General features: G+C 40.8%; 1 protein-coding gene across 1 annotated transcript in view; it reads left to right on the forward strand.

Annotated features, from left to right (window-relative positions):
- The first annotated feature begins 24,105 nt into the window (after window positions 1-24,105).
- The window catches only part of AFG3L2 (AFG3 like matrix AAA peptidase subunit 2), a 41,188-nt gene continuing 40,054 nt past the window's right edge, over window positions 24,106-25,239 (forward strand). Inside the window, exon 1 of the mRNA XM_047826900.1 lies at window positions 24,106-24,429. Coding sequence (XP_047682856.1) covers window positions 24,313-24,429 — 117 coding nt within the window. The 5' untranslated portion in view covers window positions 24,106-24,312. The remainder of the gene's footprint in view (window positions 24,430-25,239) is intronic.

A 25,239-nucleotide genomic window follows, 5' to 3' on the forward strand; every position in this document is an offset into this window, starting at 1 on the left:
GAGGGAGACAAAGAATCCGGAACAGGCTCTAGGCTCTGAGCTGACAGCACAGAGCCAGATGCAGGGCTTGAACTCACAAACTGAACCGTGAGATCATGACCTGAGGGGAAGTCAGATGCTTAACCAACTGAACCACCCAGGTGCCCCTCCAACTGCCTTCTGAGACGATAAGGGGCCACAGCATGAGAGGTAGAACGGTGGTCCCAACCTAGGCTGTGTGCTGGAGTAATCTGAGGAGCTTTGAAAATTATCAGTGCCTGGAACCCACCCTACATTATTTCATTGGACTATCTCGTGGCCTAAGCTGAAGGAGCTTGAAAAGCTCCTTCCCCCCTTCCCCACCCCTTCCCCCGCCCTGGCCACCTGATGATTCTAATGGGCAACTGAGGTGGAAAGGGCAGAAGCAGAGGGGATGAAGGCAAGTCCAGAGGCCCAGTCTAGAAGCTGCTGCACCAGCACAGGGGAGAAATGGGTGCTTGGCCGGTGTAGTGGGGATAAGACTTGGAAACAGCTGAAGGACCTTATAATCAACTGGGCTTAGGGGAGAGGAAAGGAAGGACTGGCCACCCTCTTTCCTTCTCATCCCTCATTCCTGTCATTTACTGAGGAGTTGGCAGTTTGGCTCATGGGGTCTCTCTCTCTCCACTCCCCACTTCCCGCCCCCCCCCCCCCCCCGACCATCCATTGCCTTAATTCTTGCCAGTGTCAACATCTTTGTGGAGGATCTATCCAGAAGCCCAGGAGTCTGATTCCTGGACCTCCCTAACTTTAGACACTTCAGTCCTCACTTGACTTCAGTCATCCACCCCACCAAGCCTGCTGCCTGGATCTTGCTTATATTTTGAATTTCAGCCCAGACATCTCAAGCTCCAACATCTTACTACAGGGGACTCTGCTTCCCTAACAGGACAATGACTGTGTTTAGCTGGCAACTCTCTCACATCAGAGAGTGCTCAGGGAAGGCAGACCCCACCCCACTTGTTTCGGGGCTGGGCTGAGGTCTAAGGGTCAGAGGATGGGCTCAGGAGCCCGCTTGTGATGCAATGCTGGCCAGTGAGCATGTGGGAGCCTGCTACAAGGTTGTGGGGAGAAAGTTCCTCACTCAGGAGCAAATCATCAGAAACCACCACTTCCACTGCTTAACTCCTGGGGCTGGTGTGACGACTCCTTGTTACCAGCAGGAAGAGGAAATCAGCACCACTGATAGAAGTTTATTGGGAAAAGGGCAGTATCCAACCCTTCTCAGCCAGCCTGGGGCTCACAGCTATGCCATAATAAATGTTCTCATTGTTTTTCATTGTCTCATGTCATTCGAATTCACATTTTAGCCTAAAGCCACTTTCTGTCCCTTAGGCACCTGCTCCACTAGTCTTCCCTTCTGTAGCTTCCATTTCTTCCACACACAGGCCATTTCACTCCACATTATAATTATAAATTGGCCAACTTTTGACTTAAAAGCAAACCACAACCCCTCCCCCACCTCCAAATCTCTCCCTTGACTCTGCACCTGTCTGTGGGTCCTTACAGGAGCCCAGGACCTGAGCTCTTTCACTCACCTTCCCCCCCTGCTCGTCCCAAACAAACCAGGTGAGTTAATTTTTCCTTGCTTGGGGTGCAGAAGACAGAGGAGCGATCCCTAATCACCCTCCAGTTAAATAGGCAAAGATGTGTTATTTTTAATTAAACGTTAGATGCAACCACGTTCTTGTGCCACAGGAATAGTTGAAGAAGTCAGAGGCTAGCTTATGGGGTGCTGAGCAGACCCACCGCTCCCCTGGGCAGTTCCTGGACACTTAGTGGGAGGTGCCACGCGCCCTGTGAAGCAGCCAAGACAGATGCTGGCGGGTGAGGCGGGTATGCTCACGGCCAGGTGACACATGAGTCTGATTCAGTGCCACCCAACAGCTTCTTTGTTGTTGTTTGAGTTTTATGGTTTCTGTAGAACTGGAAAGGTGCCAGGGAACAGAGCAACATTAAGCCAAGCACAGGATATGGTTGTTTCTCCAATAGTTATCAGGCAAAGATGGGATGATGGGATGATGGCTGTTGACTGAACCTCTCACGGCAGCACACATCTGGGTTGGTTGTTGTCACGGCCGCTGTGGGAACCGAGGAAAGTGTCCCAAGGAATGGAGCATTTAGGAGCAAAAGTCACCCTTCACTTTTATCTTTGGTGGAAATGCCTCTTCCACATTTTCTTTGGCTTGAAGACCAAGGTCACCATGATTACAGAAGTGCTGAGGGAAAGGATGAAGTACACACACTGCCTTAGAAGTTTATGGTGGTAAATGCCAAAGCTGCGTGAACGTGAAACATTTGAAACCTGACCTCCGGCTACTACATTCCCCTATAAGTATTATGAAATTGTTCTCCCCACTTCTCATCTCAATCTTGGAGTCCACATTTGCTCTTCCCCTTTGGTTGCTGCTTATTTATTCCACATGCTGTGATGGGCTCCTGAGACTCTTCTTGTTAGGGTCCCCAGACACCATCATGTTTTCCAATCCAGTGGGCATTGTTCAGCCCCACTCCTTGCAGACCTCGCTGGTGCACTTGAACTACTGAGCACTCTCTCCCTGAAACTCTGCTACCTTGGCTTTGCTCCAATGACATCTCATTGTTGCGTCATATTCCTTCCGGGTCTCCTTTGAAGATTCTTCTCCCCACTCTTCATTCTTCTGCTCTTCTCCTGCTACACCTTCTGCCTGAGTGAACTCACCGAGTTTTGTGGGTTCTGCTAACTCCCAAACCTATATCTCGATCTCATTTTTACCCCAGGCTTCACACCCATCTCTGTGGTTACCCACAGGATATTCCCTGGGTCCGTACCTCAAACTCTCTGTGGCCCAAGCATCTTCCACCCTAAGCAAATTCCTTTCCAGAATTCACTCTCCAGGTTCATGGTATCACCCGGGGGGCCCCAAGCTAGAGTTAATCACTTAGCCTCTACATCCAACCAATCTTATCAAGTCCTTTAGAATTCACCTCTTGGGGCACCTGGGTGGCTCACTTGATTAAGCATTCGACTTCGGCTCAGGTCATGATCTCACAGAGCTGTTCAAGCCCTACATTGGGCTCTGTACCGACAGCTCAGAGCCTGGAACCTGCTTCAGATTCTGTGTCTCCGTGTCTCTCTCTCTCTCTCTCTCTCTCTCTCTCTCTGCCCCTCCCCTGCTTGCACTCTCTCTCTCTCTCTCTCTCTCTCTCTCTCTCTCTCAAAAATAAACATTTAAAAAAATTTTAGAATTCATCTCTTACAGATTGCTTTAATCCATTCATTCTTCTATAAACTTTAAAAGCCAATGTGATTTAGTATCCATAGTCGAAGGCATAGGTTTGCGGATGAACAAACCTGGGTGCCAGCCCTGTCTCCCTTTTCACAAACATCCATGTCAAGATCTATGAAATGGGGATACCAGCAGTAGCTCCCCTATAGGACTTGGGAGAATTAAATGAGAATATAGGGAAAGTCCTTTAGCACAGTGACTGGTGGGCAGGAACAACAAGTGTCAGCCGCTCTCATTGTTAGGATTGGATTACCACCTGCTACTGCTGACTTAGCCCAGCCCTCCACCACCCCCCTTCTGGATTACTCTAGCGGCCTGGAACTGGTCTCACTGCCACTCAGCCAGCCCCTCAGAATGGTGCCATCCCCATGCCCAACCGTCACTCCTGTGTTGTCAGCCTATGTCGCGCCCACTCCAAAGCTATGTTTCACCGCCCCTGGGCCCTCCTCACTCCTGGGCCATCCTGTGATTGCCTGTACATGCCTCCACCATGACTCTCAGTGTGCTGTTCTATGATGACTGTCCTTGTTTGTGTTTCTGCCTCTCCCACTAGATTGATGCTTATTAAGGAGGCAGATTTCTGGTCTCCACCTCTTACCTTTTCTTTTTTTTTAATGTTTATTCATGTTTTGAGAAAGAAAGAGAGCACAGGGGAGGGGCAGAGAGAGGGGGAGACAGAGGATCTGAAGTGGGCTCTGAGCTGTCAGCACAGATGCGGGGCTCGAACTCACAAACTGGGAGATCATGATCTGAGCCCAAGGCAGACGCTTAACCAACTGAGCAACCCAGGTGCCCCATCCACCTCCTACCTTTTAAATTGGCATCTCTGGAGGGGGGAGACCCAAAAACAGGCATTTTTTAATGAACAGCTTCGGCAAGTATAAGGCTCCCTGAAGTGTGGAAAGGAGTCGTCCACATGACTGTGAGATCTTCAAGGATGGGGACTGAGCTTTACTCATTTTTGTGTAGCCAAGATATGTCCCAGGACCTGGCAAACAGTAAGCACTTGATAATTGCTTGTTCAGTGAGTCAAGGCTGACTCCAAGGCAGTCATGAACCAGGGAGTGGTCTGGCCGCAGGGTGGGTGGAACTCCACCTGCAGTAACTATCCAGGGAAGTTCCTGGAAGCCCTATGGCTTCTTTATGAGAGGCTTTCAACTGATAATCCTACTTTTCATTGTATCAGTTAGGATTCTATATATTGCTATCTTGTGTCAAAATTTCATTTTTACAGGAGTCTGATGCTAAAAATAAATTAGTTTGAAAACTGCTGTAGCAGAATAGTTTTTTTTTTAATGTTTGTTTATTTTTGAGACAGAGACAGTGTGAGAGGGGGAGGGGCAGAGAGAGAGGGAGACACAGAATCTGAAGCAGGCTCCAGGCTCTGAGCTGTCATCACAGAGCCCAACGCGGGGCTCAAATTCACAAACCATGAGATCATGACCTGAGCTGAAGTCAGACGCTTAACAGACTGAACCACCCAGGTGCCCCAATAGTTTTTTAATTTAAAGGGAAAATCAATCTCCCAGCAGGTAAGACATTTTGAAGAACTTCTGGAGCTATTTCTTTCCCATTTGCCTCGGATATTGCTTCAAAATCCCAGGATTATAACAAAGATTAGGCTCTGATAGGTTTTTAAGTTTTTATTTCAAGTCCAGTTAGTTAACGTACAATGTTGTATTAGTTTCAGGCATACACTATAGTGGTTCCACAGTTACATACATCACCCAGTACTCATTAGGCTCTGATACTTAACTGATCCTCAAATACAGTGATAGTAAAGACTGGATTTACAGAGACTTCACGTGGTCATGCTGTCCGAATAAGATGGCAAAAGGCCATAGTATCTAGATCTTCAAAAATCCTACATTTAGAATATTACTGGAATCCAAAAACATGTTCTCTAACAAAATTCAAAGACAATCTCAACACAGCCAAGATATTCTAGCGTATTACTAAAATAGAGTATATCTCTGTGACCTTTTACTTCCTATGGTATATGTTTCTATTCCATTTTTACAATTTTTGTACAATTCTTTTTGTACAATTTCTTTTTTTTTAATTTTTAAACATTTTTATTCATATTTTGAGAGACAAAGCACAAGCAGGGAAGGGGCAGACACACACACACACACACACACACACACACAGAATCCAAAGCAGGTTCCAGGCTGTGAGCTGTCAGCACAGAACCTGATGTGCAGCTCGATCCCATGAACCATGAGATCATGCCCTGAGCTAAAGTTGGCCACTTAACCATCTGAGCCACCCAGGCGCCCCTCAACTCCTACATACAATTTCTGAAGTAAGTCCCTCCAACACATAGCTTAAATTTTGTTCCTTATTTCTGCTTCTGAACACTTCATCCCATATAGCTCACATGGTTTTTCATTAGAAACCTAAGACACAATTTCCTTCCCAGCTTGCAAACTCCTTCTCATTTTGCCTGCTGGCATTGCAAAAGATGGCTTATGACTAGAGGGGCTGGAATACAAAACAATTATCAGTTTTCTCACAAGAAGATATGACTGGGAACAATCTAGGAACTTTAGATTTGCTACAGTATTGTGGCCAATACTTTTAGAAAAATATCTGATCATTTTCAAGTAAAGTAGTGATGAGGCATATTCTAAATGTTCTGCTATTGTCATTCATGAAACTTGTGTCAATGTCATGATTCCTTCTATTATTCATTATCATGTAGGAAACGCTAATATTTTGTCACTAGGTTCCTTTAGCAAGTTTCTTGAAATGCACAAAGCGCAGTTGTCTTGGAGATTGATAGACCTCCCCTGCCACCTAGTGGGGAATGTGCAGCACAGCTCTTGCATGAACTGTTGAGGTCCTACTCCCCAACACTTGTGAATAATTTTTTTTTTTTAATTTTTTTTTTCAATGTTTATTTATTTTTGGGACAGAGAGAGACAGAGCATGAACGGGGGAGGGGCAGAGAGAGAGGGAGACACAGAATCGGAAACAGGCTCCAGGCTCTGAGTCATCAGCCCAGAGCCTGACGCGGGGCTCGAACTCCCAGACCGCGAGATCCTGACCTGGCTGAAGTCGGACGCTTAACCGACTGCGCCACCCAGGCGCCCCGTGAATAATTTTTTTAAAACAGTGTTTACCAAGCAATTTCTCTGCTAGGAAATCATCCTCTGAATAGATACTGGCATATGGATATGGATATGGATATAGATACATCAATAAGAATGTTCATTGTAGCATCTGAAATACAAATAACTTGGGAACAGTCTAACCCCTACTTAAAACCTGTTACACCTTTACCATAGGATACAATGGAGCTTATTAAAGAATGGGGTGGAACTATATGTTATTAACATACAAAAATATATGTTAAAAAAGCAAGGTGAATAAGGTATAATTTTATTCACATAAAATATGTTTTATATGCTTGTAAGTACATATAAAATACATAGACAGATACACACAGAAAAAAAGAGTTAGCTTTAAACAGTGAGAATAAGAGATTGAGAGATTTTACCCTCAACCTTGTAACTTTACACTGATGGAAAAAAATTTGTCCTGAACTTTTTATAATTACAAGTTTTGTTTGTTCTTAATTATAAAACTAATATGTATTTATTGCAGAATATCTGGAAAATAGAAATAAGCATTATTTTTAAAAAATTACTTGTAACCTCAGCACACAGAGAAAAACCTCCTTTAACATTCTTTAAGTTTTGTTATATTTTATTTGAAAACTTTATGGTTAAAAAATGGGAAACAGTATGAAAAAGCACACACTAAGAAGTCTCAGGGGATGCCTGGCTGATTTAGTCGGTAGAGTGTCTGAGTCATGATTTCAAGCCCCTTGTTGAGCATAGAGCCTACTTTAAAAAAAGTCTCAGAATATCCATGCCATCCTGCCATCTATAAGAGAGCACTTCAGTTTCTTAGATTTGTATTCTATCAACCAGCCCTCAGCCCTTGGCAATCACTAATCCACCTTTACATCTCTATGGATTTGCCATTTCAGACATTCTACCTAAATAGATTCATACAATCTGTGGTTTTTGTAACTGGATTTTTTTCACTAAACATAATGTTTTCAAGATTCATCCATGTTGAAGCATGTATTAGTATTTTGTTCCTTTTTATGGCTGAATAATAATTGTAAGGATATGCCACAGCTGATTATCCATTCATCAGTTGATGGACATTTAGGTTGTTTTCACGTTTTGTCTCTTATAAATCATGCTACTGTGAACAATTGTGTATAAGTTCCTGTATGGACATATGCTTTCATTTCTCTTGAGTATGTACCTAAGAGTGGACATGCTGGGTTATATGGTAATTAATTGCATGTTTAACCTTTTGAGGAAGTGCCAGGCAATTTCCAAAGCAGTTGCACCCTTTCCCTATCCCACCAGTATGAGGGTTCTAATTTCTCCAACCCCTCATCAACACTCACTGTCTCTTTATTCCAACCATCCTACATTGTGAATCGGAAATTCACTGCGGTTCTGATTTGTCTTTCCCTGATAGCTAATGATGAGCATCTTTTACTGTACTCTTTGGCCATTTGTATGTGTGCTTTGGAGGAAGGCCTATTTAACTCTTTTGCCCATCAAAAAGCTTTAATAAGATGTAATTCACGTAACATACAATTAATCTATTTAAAATGTATAAGTTGGGATACCTTGGTGGCTCAGTCAGTTAAACATCCGACTCTTGACCTCAGCTCAGGTCTTGATCTCGGGATCATGGGTTCAAGCCCCACACTGGGGTCCACGCTGGGCATGGAGCTTACTGAAAATAAAATAAAGTAAAATTAAATTAAAAAGCAGGGGCGCCTGGGTGGCGCAGTCGGTTAAGCGTCCGACTTCAGCCAGGTCACGATCTCGCGGTCCGTGAGTTCGAGCCCTGCGTCGGGCTCTGGGCTGATGGCTCAGAGCCTGGAGCCTGTTTCCGTTTCTGTGTCTCCCTCTCTCTCTGCCCCTTGCCCGTTCATGCTCTGTCTCTCTCTGTCCCAAAAATAAATAAACATTGAAAAAAAAATTAAAAAAAAAAAAAGCATGTAAATCAATGGTTTCAGTTTGTTTGCAGGGTGGTAGCCAACCATCACCATAACCAATTTTAGGACATTTTCATCACCCCAAAATGAAACACATACCCTTTAGCCATCGCCCCCTAATCTCTCTCCCTTCCCCCAGCAGCCTTAGGCAACCACTAATCTACTTCCATTTTTATAGATTTTCCTATTCTGAACATTTCATATACATCGGTTCATAACTATGTGGTCTTTTGTGTCTGGCTTCTTTCACTTAGTGTAATGTTTTCAAAGTTCATCCATGTTGGGGCATGTATCAGAATTTTGTTACTTTTTATGGCTGAATAGTATTCCATCATTTTGTTTGCCCATCCATCTATTGATGGACACTTGGTTTATTTCCACTTTTGGCTATTGTGATAATGCTGCAATAAACATTGCCATACAGGTGTGTTTACATTCCTGTTTCAATTCTTTCGGGTATATACCTCGGAAGGGAACTATGGCACTGTGTGGTAGTTCAGTGTTTAGCTTTTTGAGCAAATGCCAAACTTCTCCACAACAGCTGCACCAATTAACATTCCCACCAGCAATAAATGAGGGTTCTAATTTCTCCACATTCTCACTTAAAAAAAATATTATAGCCATTTTAGTAGGAGTGAAATAATATTTCATTGTGCTTTTAATTTTTTTTAAAGTTTATTCATTTGTTTTTGAGAGAGAGAGTGAGAGAGCAAGTGAGCAGGGGAGAGGCAGAGACAGAGGAAGAGAGAATTCTAAGCAGGCTTTATGCTGTCAACGAGCAACCCGACACGGGTCTCAATGTCACTAACCATGAAATCATGACTTGAGCTGAAATCTAGATGCAGATGCTTAACCAACTGAGCCAAACAAACGCCTTCCATTATGATTTTAATTTGCATTTTCCTAAGGACTAAGGATGTTGAGCATCTTTTCATGTGCTTATTGGCCATCTGTATATCTTCATTTGAGGAGTATCTATCCAAATCCTTTGCCATTTTTAAAAAATGTTTATTGGGGCGCCTGAGTGACTCAGTTGGTTAAGCCCAACTTCAGCTCGGGTCATGATCCCATGGTCCGTGAGTTCGAGCCCTACGTCGGGCTCTGTGCTGATCGCTCAGAGCCTGGAGCCTAGAGCCTGCTCCAGATTCTGTGTCTCCCTCTCTCTCTGCCCCTCCCCTGCTCGTGCTCTCTCTCTCTCTCTCTCTTTCTCTCAAAAATAAATAAAACATTAAAAAAATATATTTATGTTTGAAAGAGAGCTAGAGAGAGACAGGCAGAGAGATCATGAGTTGGGGAGGGGCAGAGAGAGAAAGAATCCTAAATAGGCTCCATGCTGTCAATGTGCAGCTGGCCGTGAGGCCTTATGTCATGAACCGTGAGGTCATGACCTGAGCTGAAATCAAGAGTCAGAGCCTTAACCAGCTGAGCCACCCAGGTGCCCCGGGTTAATTTTTCTTTAAATGTTTTGTAGAATTCACCAGCAAAGCCACCTGATTTTGGTCTTTTGTTGTTGCAAGGTTTTTGATTTCTGGTTCAATCCCTTAACTTGCATAGGTTTGTTCACATTTTCTGTTTTTTCTCTTTAATCAATATTGGTAATTTTTGTTTCTAGATATTTTTCCTAGGTTATCTATTTTATTGGCATACAATTGCTCATACTATTATATCCTTTTTACCTGTAAATTTGATAGTAATGACTCATTTTCATCTCTGATTTTAGATATTTGTGTCTCTTTTTTTTTATCAGTCTAGCTAAAGTTTCATCACTTCTATTGATCTTTTCAAAGAACCAACCCTTTGTTTCATTGATTTTCTTTGCCGTTTTTCTATTCTATATTTTATTTATCTCTGTTCTAATCTTTATTATTCTTCCAAACTTGGGTTTAGTTTGATCATCTTTTTCAAGTTCCTTGGGGTATAAAGTTATGTTATTGATCTGATGTTTTTCTTCTTTTTAAAATATAGGCATTTGCAGCCTAATGAAAATGCAGCATACCAAAACTTGGAATGTAATGAAGACATTGCTGAGAGAGAATTATGTAGCTATAAATTCCATATAAATATATCATCCTCCTGTCTTCTAGCCTCTATAGTTTCTGATGACAAATTGGCTATTTATCTTATTGCTCATTTCTTATATGTGATGAGTTGCTTCTCTCTTGCTGCTTTCAAGATTATTTCTTTGTCTTTGTCTTCCATGGTTTGATTATAATATATCTCGGTGTCAGTCTCGTAGAGAGTTTGGTGAGCTTCTTGGATTTGTAGATTCATGACTTTCACCATATTTGGAGGTTTGGGGCCATTATTTCTTCAAATATCCTTTCTGTCCTTTTCTCTTTTCTCCCTCTGTGACTCCCATAATGCATAATTTTATCCACTTATGGTATCCCACAGGTCCATTAGGCACTATTCATTTTTCTTCATTCTTTTTTCCTTTTGGCTTTTCAAATTGCAGAATTTCAATTTTTCTATCTTCAAGTTCACAGATTTCTCCCTGCTCGAATGTGATATTGAACTGCCCTAGTGAAAATTTCATTTCAGTTATCGTATTTTTTGGCTCCAGAATTTCTCTACGGTTCCTGTTTATAATTTGTCTCTTTACTAATATACCCTATTTGTTCATACATTGTTTTCTTAATTTTTGTTTAGTTCTTTGTACATGTTTTCCTTTAGCTCTTTGAGTGTACTCAAGGCAGTTGGTTTAAAGTCTTTGTCTAGTAAGGCCAATATCTGGGCTAACTAAGGAAAGGTTTCTGTCAGTGGTTTCTCTTAGGTGATTTGCTAATATTTTCTCCTGGATGTGCCTTGTCTTCTCATTCTTGTAACGATCCATTCATTCTTTCAAAGATATGAAGTTCTCAATTTTGATGAAGACCAATTAAAAAAAATTTTTTTAATGTTTATTTATTTTTTTTGAGAGAGAGAGAGAGACAGACAGACAGAGACAGAGCATGAGTAGGGGAGGGGCATAAAGAGAGGGAGACATAGAATCCGAAGCAGGCTTCAGGCTCTGAGCTGTCATCACAGAGCCCAATGCAGGGCTCAAACTCATGGACGGTGAGATCACAACCTGAGCCAAACCTCAGTTGGATGCCCAACCTACTGAGCTACCCAGGCACCCCTTGATGAAGACCAATTTATCAAATTTTCTTTTACAGGCCATATTTTTGGTGTTGTATCAAGAAATCTTTGCCTAACCCAGTATTACAAAGATTTGAAAATATATTTTCTGCTAGAAGTTTTAAAATTTGAGGCTTTAGATCTATGATCCATTTTGAGTCAAGGTTTGATTATGTTGTGAGTTATTATTCAAATTCCATTCATTTTGCATGTGGATATCCCAAATTTCTAGGACCTTTATTGAAAAGTCTGTTCTTTTTCCACTAACTTACCATTATGACTTTATTGAAAATCAATTTACCATTTATGTGTGGGTCTATTTCTGAACTCTATTTCATTCTGTTTATCTGTTTGTCTATATTCACATCAATACATTGCCATCTTGATTACTCTGCCTTTAATATAAATCTTGAAGTTAGGTAGTATTAGTCCTCCAACTTTGTTCTCTTACAAAGTCATTCTATTTTAGGCCTTTTGCACTTCTAACTAATTTTAGAATCAGCTTGTCAATTTCTAATCCTGCTAGGAATTTCTAATTCTGCATGGATTTGATTGGGTATGCATTGAATATATACATTAATTTGGGGGAGAATTGACATCTTAACAATATTGAGTTTCCCAATCTATGAATGGTATATATTGCCATTTGTTTAGGTCTTTAATGTTTCTTAGCAGTATTTTTAGTTTTCAGGATTCAGGTTTTAGTCAACTTGGACTGCCATAACAAAATACCACAGACTGTGGCGGCTTAATTGGATGTATTTTCTCAATGTTCTGGAGGCTGGGAAGTCTAAGATCAAGGATCTGGAAGATTTAATTCGTGATAAGAATTCTCTTCCAGGTTTGCAAATGACCACCTTCTTGCTGTGTCTTCATATAGTGGAGAGAGAGTACTATGGTATCTCTTTCTCTTCTTATAAAGGCACCAGCCCTTTTAGATTAGGGGATCACCCTTATGACCTAACATAACTTTTATCATCATCTCACAGGCCCTGTCCTCAAATAAGCCACATTGGAATTTGGAGCTTCAGACAGGTGTTGGGGGAACACAATTGAGTCCATACTAAAGTCTTTTACATATCTTGCTAGATTTATACCTATTTCACATGTTTTTATGATATTTTCAGTGGAATTGTCTTTGAATTTCAATTTTCAAGTGTTTGCTGGTAGTGTATAGAAGTACCATTGATTTTTACAGGTTGATATTACATCCTGCACCCTTGCTAACCTCAGTTATTCTAGTAGATTCTGTGAAGATTCCATCAGATTTTCTACATAGAAGATCATGTTGGCACATATAAAGATAGTTTTTTGCCTTCCTTTCCAATTTAATGGAAAGAAATCTGCCTTACTTCCTTTTTTATCCCTCAGTGCACTGGCTAAAGCTGCCGTACAACATTGAACACAAGTGTTAGGAACGGATATCCTTTTTTGTCCCTAATCTTAGGGGGAAAAACATTCAGTTTTTCTCTATTAATTATGATGATAGCTGTAAATTTTTCATAGTTTTTTTTTTAAATCAGTGTAGGAGTTTCCTTCTGCTTTGAATATGCTGAGAGGTTTGTTTTGTTTGTTTTTATTATTTACTTATATCAGTTTTAAATTTTCTATTTAAATTCTAGTTAGTTAGCATACAGTACAATATTGGTTCCAGGAATACAATTCAGTGATTCATCATTTACATACAACACCCAGTGTTCATCATAACAAGTGCCATCCTTAATATCCATCACTTATCTAGCCCATCCCCCACCCACATCCCTCCATCAACCCTCAGTTTGTTCTCTATCATTAAGTCTTTTATGGTTTGTTTCCCTATCTCTCTCTTTATATGTTTTTTCCCTTTCCCATATGTTCATGTGTCTTGTTTCTTAAATTCCACATATGAGTGAAATCATATGGTATTTGTCTTTCTCTGACTTATTTTGCTTAGCATAATACACTCTAGCTTCATCCACGTCATTGCAAAATGCAAGATTTCATTCTTTTTGATGACTGAGTATTATGCCATTGTATATATATACCACCTCTTTACCCATTTATCAGTCAACGGACACTTGGGCTCTTTCCATAGTTTGGCTATTGTTGATAATGCTGCTATAAACATTAGGGTGCATGTACCCCTTTGAATCTGTATTTTTGTATCCCTGTGAATACCTAGTAGTGCAATTGCTGGATCATAGGATAATTCTATTTTTAACTTTTTGAGAAACCTCCATACCATTTTCCAGAGTGGCTGTACCAGTTTGCATTCCCACAGTGCAAGAGGGTTCCCCCTTCTCTGCATCCTCCTCATCTGTTGTTTCTTGTGTTGTTAATTTTAGCCCTTCTGACAGGTGTGAGGTGGTATCTCATCCTGGTTTTGATTTCTATTTCCCTGATGATGAGTGATGTTGAGCATCCTTTTGTGTGTCTGTCAGCCATCTGGATGTCTTCTTTGGAAAAATGTCTGTTCATGTCTTCTGCCCATTTCTTCACTAGATTATTTGTTTTTGGAAGTTGGGTTTGATAATTTCTTTATAGATTTTGGATATTAACCCCTTATCAGATGTGTCATTTGCAAATATCTTCTCCCATTCTGTAGGCTGCCTTTTAGTTTTGTTGATTGTTTCCTTTGCTGTGCAGAGGCTTTTTATCTTGACGAAATCCCAATAGTTCATTTTGCTTTTGTTTCTCTTGCCTCTGGCAATGTGTCTAGTAAGAAGTTGCTGCGGCCAAGGTCAAAGAGGTTGCTGCCTATTTTCTCCTGTAAGATTTTGATGGTTTTCTGTCTTTATATTCAGATCTTTCACCCGTTTTGAGTTCATTTTTGTGTATGGTGTAAGAAAATGGTCCAGTTTCATTCTTCTGCATGCTGCTGTCCAGTTTTCCTAACACCATTTGTTGAAGAGACTGTCTTTTTTCCACTGAATATTCTTTCCTGCTTTGTTGAAATGAGTTGATCATATAGTTGTGGGTCCATTTCTGAGTCTTCTATTCTGTTAGTTGGCCATACATTTGTGGGCCCAATTCTGGGTTTTCTGTTCTATTCTATGTGTCTATGTCTATTCTATTCAGTCTATGTGTCTGTTTTTGGAACAGTACCATACTGTCTTGATGACTACAGTTTTGTAATATAGCTTGAAGTCTGGAATCGTGATGCCTCCAGCTTTGCTTTGCTTTTTCAATATTACTTGGGCTATTTGGGGTCTTTTGTGGTTCCATACAAATTTTAAGATTGTTTGTTCTAGCTCTGTGAAGAATGCTGGTGCCATTTTGATAGGGATCACATTGAACGTGTAGATTGCTTTTAACAATATTTGTTCTTCCAGTCCATGAGCATGAAATGTTTTTCCATTTCTTTGTGTCCTCTTCAATTTCTTTCATAAGTGTTCTATAGTTTTCAGAGTATAGATCTTTTACCTCTTTGGTTAGGTTTATTCCTAGGTATCGTAATGGTTTTTGGTGCAATTGTAAATGGAATCGATTCCTTGATTTCTTTTTCTGCTGCTGTTCGTTATTGGTGTATAGAAATGCAACAGATTTCTGTACATTGATTTTATATCCTGTGACTTTGCTGAATTAAAGTCTTAGTTGTAGCAATTTTTTGGTAGAGCCTTTCAGGTTTTCTGCATAGAGCATCATGTCCTCTGCAAATAGTGAAAGTTTGACTTCTTCTTTGCTGATTTGGATGCCTTTTCCTTCTTTGTGTTGTCTGATTGCTGAGACTAAGACTCCCAGTACTATGTTAAATAGTAATGGTGAGAGTGGACATCCTTATCTTGTTCTTGATTCTAGAGGAAAAGATCTTAGTTTTTCCCTATTGAGGGTGCTTTTAGCTGTGGGTGTTTCATATGTGGCCTTTATGATGTTGAGGTACGTTCCATCTATACATACTTTTTGAGGGTTTTTATCAAGAATGGGGATGCCTGGGTGGCTCAGTTGGTTGAGTGTCCGACTTCAGCTCAGGTCATGATCTCACTGTTTGTGAGTTCAAGCCCTACGATGGGGTCTGTGCTGACAGCTCAGAACTTGGAGCCTGCTTTGGATTCTGTGTCTCCTCTCTCTGCCCCTCCCCTGCTTCCGCTCTTTCTCTCTCTCTTTTTCTCTTAAAAGTGAATTAATATTAAAAAAAATTTTTTTTTCAACGTTTATTTATTTTTGGGACAGAGAGAGACAGAGCATGAACGGGGGAGGGGCAGAGAGAGAGGGAGACACAGAATCGGAAACAGGCTCCAGGCTCTGAGCCATCAGCCCAGAGCCCGATGCGGGGCTCGAACTCAGGGACCGCGAGATCGTGACCTGGCTGAAGTCAGACGCTTAACCGACTGCGCCACCCAGGCGCCCCAAGTGAATTAATATTTAAACAACAACAACAAAAAGCATGGATGCTGTATTTTGTCAAATGCTTTTTCTGCATCAATTGAGAGGATCATATGGTTCTTATCCTTTCTTTTATTAATGTGGTGTATCATGTTGATTGATTTGCGACGTTAGTCTTTAATCAGGAATAGATGTTGGGCTTTGTCAAATATTTTTGTTCTGCATCTATTGGGCTTTTTTCGAAATTTTTTTGTAAATTTTTTTAATGTTTATTTTGGAGAGAGAGAGCGAGAAACAGAGAGGGAGCAGGGGAGGAGCAGAGAGAGAGAAAGACACAGAATCCAAAGCAGACTCCAGATTCTGAACTGTCAGCACAGAGCCTGACGCAGGGTTGGAACCCACAAACTGTGATATCATGACCTGAGCTGAAGCTGGACACTCAACCAACTGAGCCACCCAGGTGCCCCTATCATTCTTATATATTAGTCTTTACTACAGTGAATTACACTGATGACATTTGAATGTTAAAACAAACTTTCATTCCTAGGATAAACCCCACTTGGTCATAATGTATTAGGATTTTTCTATATTGTTTGACTCAATTTTTTAATGTTTGGGTAGGAATTTTTGCATCTATGTTCATTAAGGATATTAGTATGTAGTTTTCTTTTCCTTTCAGTAATGTCTTCCTTTCAGTAATTTTGATATCAGGGTAATGTTGGCTTCATAGAAAGAATTGAGAAGCATTTCCTCATTTCCTGTATTTTCTGTAGAACTGGTATTATTTCCTCCTTAAATGTCTGGTAGAATTCCCCAATCAAGCTATCTAAGCATGGACTGGTCTTTGTGGAAGGTTTTTAACTAAAAAATCACTTCTTTTAATAAATATATGGCTTGTTAGGTTATCTGAAAAGTGAACTTTGGTAACTTGTATCTTGTAAAGAATTTGTCCAGTTCATCTAATTTGTCAAGTTTATTGGCCTAAAGTTGTTCATAATATTCAATTATTATCATTTTAATATATGTAGAATCTGAAGTGATGTCAACTCTCTCCTTCTTGATATTGGTAATTTGTATCTTTTTTTTCCCCCCTGGTCAGTCAGGCTATTGATTTTCTCAAAGAAAGAGCTTTTACTTTCATTCATTCATTCTCTCCATGCTCTCCCACCCTATTTTCAATTTCATTGATTTTCACTCTGTTCTTGTCCTTTCTGTTTTCTTCTCGGGTCTTATTTCCTCTCCTTTGTCTTGTTTCCTAAGGTAGAAGCTAAAATCATTGATCTGATAATTTTTTCTTTTCTAATACAAGTTTAGGGCAATAAAAATTCATCCAACTCCTGCTTTAGCTTTGTCCCACAGGTTTTGATGTACTTTAATTTTTATTCAGTTTTTAAAACTTTGTATCTTCCCTTTCTGTTTCTTCTGTGACCTATGGATTATTAAAGTATGCTATTAAGTTTCCAAGTATTTTGATGATCTTTTTTCCAGATATATTTCCTGATATTGATTCCCAACTTAATTCCATTGTGGTCAGAGAACACACTTTGTATAGTTTGATTCCTCTTTTTTTTTTTTTTTTTTTTTTTTTTGGCTCAGAATAAGTTTTAACTTAAATGCTCCATGTGCAATTCACAATAATGTTTATTCTGCCGTTGATGGGGGTTGTTTTCTATAAATGCCAAATAGGTTAAATTGGTTGATCATGCTGTTCAAATCTTCAGTATACTTGTTGATTTTCTAATTTTCTGTCAATTATTGAAAGAAGGATTTGAAAGCGCCAAATATAACTGTTAAGTTGTGGTTCTGTCAGTCTGTGCTCCACACATCCTAAAGCTCTCTAGATGAGTGCAACGATGTTAGGATTATTATGTCCTCTTGATGAATTCACCTCTTTATCATGAAAAATTACACTTTTTCTAAGTCCTTGGTAAAACTGCTTGTTCTGAAATTGTCTTATATTTCTTTGCTTTGAAATCTACCTTGTCTATTCAGTTTTCTTTCAATTAGTGTGAGCATGGTATATCTTTTTCTATTTTTGTATTTTCCATCTATTTGTCTTTTTATTTAAAGTGGGATTTTGGGTGTTTCTGGTGGCTCAGTTGGTTAAGTGTCCAACTCTTGGTTTTGGCTCAGGTCATGATCTCATGGTTTGTGAGTTCGAGTACCACATCTGGCTCTGAGCTGATGGTGTGGAGCCTGCTTGGGATTTTCTCTCTGTCCCTCTCTCTCTGCCCCTCCCCTGCTCATGCTCTCTCTCTCTCAAAATAAATAAATAAATGATCAACAAAAAAAATTACTTTTTAAAAAAGTTAAAAAAAATAAAGTGCATTCCTGTATGCAGATATGGTTGCATTTTTTTTTCTTTTTGCCATTCTGACAATCTCTGCCTTTAACTTAAGTTGTACAATTTAAATTAGGTTGTACAATTTACATTTAATGTGATTATTGATATGATTCATTTAATTTTTTAATGTTTTTTAAAATTTATTCTTGAGAGAGAGAGCACGAATGGGGGGTGGGACAGGGAAAGAGGGGGACAGAGGATCCGAAGTGGGCTCTGTGCTGGCAGCAGCAAGCCCAATGTGGGGCTCAAACTCACAAACCGCAAGATCATGACCTGAGCTGAAGTCAGATGCTCAACTAACTGAGCCTCCCAGGTACCCCTTATTTTATTGTTTTTAAGTTTGTTTATTTATTTATTTTGAGAGAGAGAAAGAGCATGCAAGCAGGGGAGGGACAGAGAGAGTAGGTGAGAAAGAGAATCCTAAGCAGGCTCTACACTATAAACCCGAAGCCCGACATGGGACTTGAACTCAAGAACCTTGAGATCATGACCCTAGCAGAAACCAAGAGCTGGAAGTTCAACCAACTGAGCTACCCAGGTGCCCCAATATGATTGATTTTAAATTTATCATCTTGCAATTTGCTTTCTCTTTGTTTCATCTGTTCTTTGTTTTCTTTCTCCCCCTTCCCCCCTACCCTTTATTTTGGATTGAGTATTCTTTTATTATTTTTAAAAAAAATTTTTGATGTTTATTTGTTTTTGAGAGAGAAAGAGACAGAGTGCAAGTGGGGGAGGGGCAGAGAGAGATGGAGACACACAATCTGAAGCAGGCTCTAGGCTCTGAGCTGTAAGCACAGAGCCCAATTGAGAGCTTGGGCTCACCAACCGTGAGATCATGACCTGAGCCAAAGTTGGATGCTTAACCAACTGAGCCACCCAGGTACCCTGAGATTTTTTTTTTTAATTTTTTTTTAACGTTTATTTTTGAGACAGAGAGAGACAGAGCATGAACGGGGGAGGGTCAGAGAAAGAGGGAGACACAGAATCTGAAACGGCTCCAGGCTCTGAGCTGTCAGCACAGAGCCTCACGCGGGGCTCGAACTCACAGACCACGAGATCATGACCTGAGCCGAAGTCGGATGCTCAACCGACTGAGCCACCCAGGCGCCCCTGAGATTTTAAAAAATAATAGAAAAGATCAATGAAACGAAAACTTGGTTCTTTGAAAAGATAAACAAAATTGATAATACTCTAGCCAGACTCATCAAGAAAACAAAGAGAGAGGACCCAAATAAATAAAATCAGAAATGAAAGAGGTGAAATTGTAAAGGACACCACAGAAATATGAAGAATTACAAGAAACTACTATGAAAATTATATGCCAAATTGGACAAATCAAATTGGACAATCAAGACAAAATGGTAAATTCTTACAAACACTAAATCTCCCAAGTCTAAATCATGAGGAAATAAAAAATCTGAATAGACCAATTACAAGTAATGATTTTGAAGCAGTAATTTAAAAACTCCTGAAAAACAAAAGTCCAGGACCAAACAGCTTCACAGATGAATTCTGTGAAACATTAAGAGTTAGCAGGGGGCGCCTGAGTGCCTCAGTCAGTTAAGTGTCCGACTCCGGCAAGAGTCATGATCTCACAGTTCGTGAGTTTGAGCCCCGCGTTGGGCTCTGTGCTGACAGCTCAGAACCTGGAGACTGCTTCGGATTCTGTGTCTCCCTCTGTCTGCCTCTCCCTTGCTCACACTCTGTCTCTCGCATTGTCTCAAAAATACATAAACATTAAAAAAAAAAGAGTTAGTAATTATTCTTCTCAAATTACTCCAAAGAATCAAAGAGGAAGCAAGGCTTCTAAACTCATTTTATGATGCCAGCATTACCCTGATACCAAAATACTAAGCCACTATGCAAAAAAAGAGAACTATAGCCCAATATCCTTGATGAACATGGATGCAAAAATCCTCAACAAGATATTAGCAAACTGAATTCAACAATACATTAAAAGGGGCATACACTCCTTTTAATCAAGGAGGGATTTATTCCAGGGATATAAGGATGGTTCAACATCTACAAATCAATCAATATGATACATCACATTAAGAAGATGAAGGATAAAAGTCATATGATTATCTCAATAGATGCAGAAAAAGAGCATTTGGCAAAATTGAACATCCATATGATAAATTCAGTATACAAGAAATGTACCTCAATATAACGGGTATGGAAGAAACACAAATGGGTATAGAATAAATGTATCCCAATGTAATAAAGACCATATATGACAAACATACAGCTAACATCATACTCAATGGTGAAAAACTAAAAGCTTTTTCTCTAAGATCAGGAACAAGACAAGGATGCCGGCTCTCACCACTTTTATTCAACGTAGTATTGGAAGTCTTAGCCATGATATTGGGAAATAAAAAGAAATAGAAGGCATTGAAATTAGAAGGGAAGAAGTAAAACTATCATTATTTGCAGATGATATGATACTGTACATAGAAAACGCTAAAGATTCCACCAAAAAAATATTAGAACTAATAAATGAGTTCAGTAAAGTCTCAGGATACAAAAATAACATACAGAAATTGGTTGCGTTTGTATGTACTAAAAATGAGCTATCAGAGAAATTAAGAAAACAACCACATTTAAATTTGCACCAAAAAGAGTAAAATACCTAGCAATAAATTTAATCAAGGAAGTGAAACACTCGTACTTTGAAAACTATAATACATTGATGAAAGAAATTGACAACACAAACAAATGGAAAGACATTCCATGCTCATGGATTGGAAAGATTAACATTGCTGAGGTGTCCATACTACTGAAGAGGTGGGGGGGGGGGGATTGATGAAACAGGTGATGGGGATTAAGGTGTATACTTGTCATGATGAGCACTGTGTAATGTATGGAATTGTTTAATCACATATTGTACACCTGAAATTAACATAACACTGCCTGTTAGCTATACTGAAAGTAACATTAAAAAAAAGAAAAAAAATGTCCATAGTACCCAAAGTAATCTACAGATTCAGTGTAATCACCATCAAAATGCCAATAGCATTTGAACAAAGAACAAAGAATCCTAAAATTTGTATGGAACCACAAAGACCTCCAAATAGCCAAAACAATCTTGAGAGAGAAGAACAAAGCTGGAGGTATCATACTCCCTGATTTCAAACTATACTACAAAGCTATAAAATCAAAACAGTTTGGTACTGGCACAAAAACAGATATAGACCAGTGGAATAGAACAGAGAGCTCAGAAACAAAACAAAACAAAATAATATGCATATATGGTCAATTAATCCATGACAAAGGAGGCAAGAATATACAATGGGGAAAAGACAGTCTCTTCAATAAATGGTGCTGGGAAAACTGGACAGCCACATGGAAAAGGATGAAACTGGATTACTATTTTGCACTATATACAAAAATAAAATCGAAATGGATTAAAGACTTAAATGTAAGACCTGAGACCATAAAATTCCTAGAAGAAACCATAGGCAGTAAGCTCTTTGACATCAGTCTTAGCAATCACTTTTTAGACCTGTCCCTTCAGGAAGGAGGGCAACAAATCTAAAATAAATGGGATTACATTAAACTAAAAAATGTTTGCATAGTGAAGGAAACCATCAACAAAATGAAAAGGTAATATGCTAAATGAGAGAATAGATTTGCAAGTCATACATCTGATTAGGGGTTAATATCCAAAAGATAATAAGGAACTTATTTAACTTAATATTTAAAAACCCCAAATAACCTGATTAAAAAATGAGTAGAAGACTTGAATAGACATTTCTTCAAAGAAGGCATACAGATGGCCAACAGGCACATGAAAATATGTTCAAAATCTCTAATCATCAGGGAAATGAAAACCAAAACCACAATAAGATATCAACTCACACTTGTCATATTGGCTATTATAAAAAAAAAAATAATATGTGTTAGTGAGGATGTGCAGAAAAAGGAACCTTCATACACTGCTGGTGGGAATGTAAGTTGGCTCAGCCACTGTGGAAAACAGTGTGGAGTTCCTCAAAAATTAAAAATAGAACTACCATATGATCCAGCAATTCCACTTCTAGGTATTATCCAAAGAAAACAAAACACCAATTGGAAGAGATATACATACCCCTATATTCATTGCAGCGTTATTTATAATAGCTAAACATGGAAGCAGCTTAAGCATCATAGATGAATGGATAAAGATGTGGTATATTACTCATCCATAAAAAAGAATGAAAATTTGCCATTTGTAATAACATGGATGGACTTAGAGGGTATTATGCCAAATGAAATAAGTCAGACAGAGAAATACAAGTACCGTATGATTTCACTTATATGTGGAATAAAAAAAGAAAACAAACAAAATAGAAATGGACTCATAGATTCAGGAAACCAGCTGTTGGTTACCAGATGGGGAAGGATTGAGTGGTGGATGAAATAGGTGAAGGGTATTAAGAAGTACAAACTTCCAGTTATAAAATAAATAAGTTATGGGGATGTAATGTACCACTTAGAGCATATAGTCAATAATATTGTAAGGACTTTGTATAGTGACAGATGGTATTTAGACTAGTGGGGATCACTTCATACTATATAAAAATATCAAATCACTATCATATACATCTGAAACTAATAGGATACTGTATGTCAATTATACTTTGATAAAAAACATTTTTAATAACGATATGAATTTACCATTTTTTAAAAAAAAGTAGGCCTCATGCTCAGAGTGGAGCTTGAACTCATGACCCTGAGATCAAAAGTCAGATGCTTAACCCACAGAGCCACCCAGGTGCCCCAAACTTACCACTGTTTTAAACAGTCCCTTATAGATGAATGTTTATTTCCAATAATTGTGACTACAAACAATGCTGTAATGATTAACCTTGTGCTCACAACATTTTGCATGTGTGCAAGCTCATCATTAGGGTACATTTGCATAAATGGAATATCCAGGTTAAAGAATACACGCATTTAACATTTAGGCAGGCATTGCCAAATTCCCTTCTATAGGCTTTCACCATTCCGTGTGCTCACCAGTTATTTCTGAGAATGCCTAGCCAGCAGAGTGAGTTGTCAATATTTTGGATTTTGCCACTGTGACAGGTGAGAAATTTTGTTACCATTTTAATGTCTGTTCTTCCAGATCTTTCCCAACTGTATATGTGCATATACGACATTTCTGATGCCACCTTTGTACCCCTCCTCAGCCTCATCTCCTGCCTTTCCTGTTCCTCCCCATCCATAACATTAGCTACCATTTATATCATACATACTACTGGTAGAGCTAATAGAAAACAGAGGGACATGTAAAACTTGCCTCCAAAGTTCTCTCTCTACTTCACAGTCATGGTGTGCGAAACAGTGTGCAGTTCCACTGAGTTCATTTGAGAACCATTTTTCTTTGAAACGGTTCCTGATGGGCCCAAGCTTGATGTCCCAACACTTTTATTATTGCATTTAGCTCACTGGTTTCTGATTATTTGCGCTGCTCTCCTAGTGTTGGGGATGTGTGTTTTGGCATTTTCAGAGCCTTGGACGCTGCCGCCACTGACTGATTAGGCGCTCAATAAAATATTTCACGAGTGACTTAGCGAGTGTAAATGCCCAAAATGTCGAGAATGGCCTCGCACCTTGACAGGTAAAGGTCCATTTGTCTGGGGCCCCAGCAGCCTGGGCTGCTGCCTCCCGACAGCTCCCGGCTGGTCCCGCCCCGCAGCCTGCGCCCCGCCTCCAGCCCCTCCCTCCACCCGCCCTGCAGGCTCTCCTCCTTTCCCTTGGGCCTCGCCTCCAGCTCCACCCTCCTGCCCCGCCCACCACCCCACGCCTCTCCCCTTAGACCACGCCTCTACGCCCGCCCTCCCTACTCCTCCCTTAAGCCCCGCCTCTAGCCCTGCCCTCCTCCCTTCTTCCTTCTGCCCTACCCACCGCCTTCCACTCGCCCTCCACGCTCCTCCTGCTTAGGCCCCGCCTCTAGCCCAGGTGGAGAGAGGACGCTGCGGAGCCGTAGGAGCAGCTCTGGACCGGAGCGCCCGCCCTACGGCTGACGTTAGCACGCCGGGAGGGGCGGGGTCTGGAGAAGACGCGCGCGTCGAGAGTGTGGGCTCGCCTGTGAGCCGTGGGCCTGCAGCGCCGTTCACGAAGTCTCTGCCCCGAGCCGTCTCCCGCGGCCCGAGGCCAGCCGTCGCCGCCTGCCCGCCGCCGGCCGCCCAGCCGCGCCTGCGCAGGGCCCCCGGCCCGAGCGGGCGGCGCTGGCGGCCATGGCGCACCGCTGCCTGCGGCTGTGGGGCCGGGGCGGCTGCTGGCCCCGCGGCCTGCCACCGCTGCTCGTGCCTGGCGGCCGCATGGGCCCCACCGAGCGGTCCTGTCTCCGCACGGTGAGTCCCGGAGGCCCAGCGCCCTCCGCCTCCGGCCCGGCCCTCGGGCCCGCTTCCGGCCCTGGAGAGCAGGGCGTCAAGGTCACCGGCCCCTGGGCGCGCTCGCGGGCGTCAGGGGCGGCTTCCTCGCGTGAATGAGGCCGCGTGCGCTGCGTGTTCCATGCCAGGACGCCCTGCGTTTCAGATCATTTATCCCGTGGGTCCCATCAACGTGTCAGACCCTTGGTAGAGAATTGGATTTTTGAAAACAGGTAGAATCAGATATTTGCGTCAGGGAGCTTCAAAATAATCATCTGGGAGGGTCCTCTGACTTGATTCAGGGCCGAACCATATTACAGGTAAAGCAACTGAGACCTAAAAACGTTAAGGAATTTGTTATATCTCCAGCACGGGTTGCCTTACTTTGAGCTGCTTTCATGGTATTGGAAAAATAGAAAGCAGGTGCTGTGCATGTGTTTTAAGGGTCGGCAGCCTGAGCGTTATTTAATGATAGCACAGGTTTTGGAGGTAAGCTACTCAACCTCTGAACCCCCATTTCCCCATCTGTTGAATGGGACTGTTGCTGGCATTCTGGGTCTGCCCCATAGTAGATAATACATACTAACTATGATTATTAATAACGTCACCTCTTCAGAGTAGAGGATGTTTTTAGTTGCATAAGAAGCCCTGTCCTCAGTGGGAGGCTATTTCTCTGTTGATGGTAACAGGGCTTCACACGTATGGGCTATGGTAATACCGTTTTCTGGAGTGACGATACTGTGTTGTCACAGGACCGTGGCTGTAATCTGTCAAGTAGAGGTTCATGTAATG

The sequence above is a fragment of the Prionailurus viverrinus genome, chromosome D3 (assembly GCF_022837055.1).
Source record: "Prionailurus viverrinus isolate Anna chromosome D3, UM_Priviv_1.0, whole genome shotgun sequence".
NCBI classification, from domain to species: Eukaryota; Metazoa; Chordata; class Mammalia; order Carnivora; family Felidae; genus Prionailurus; species Prionailurus viverrinus.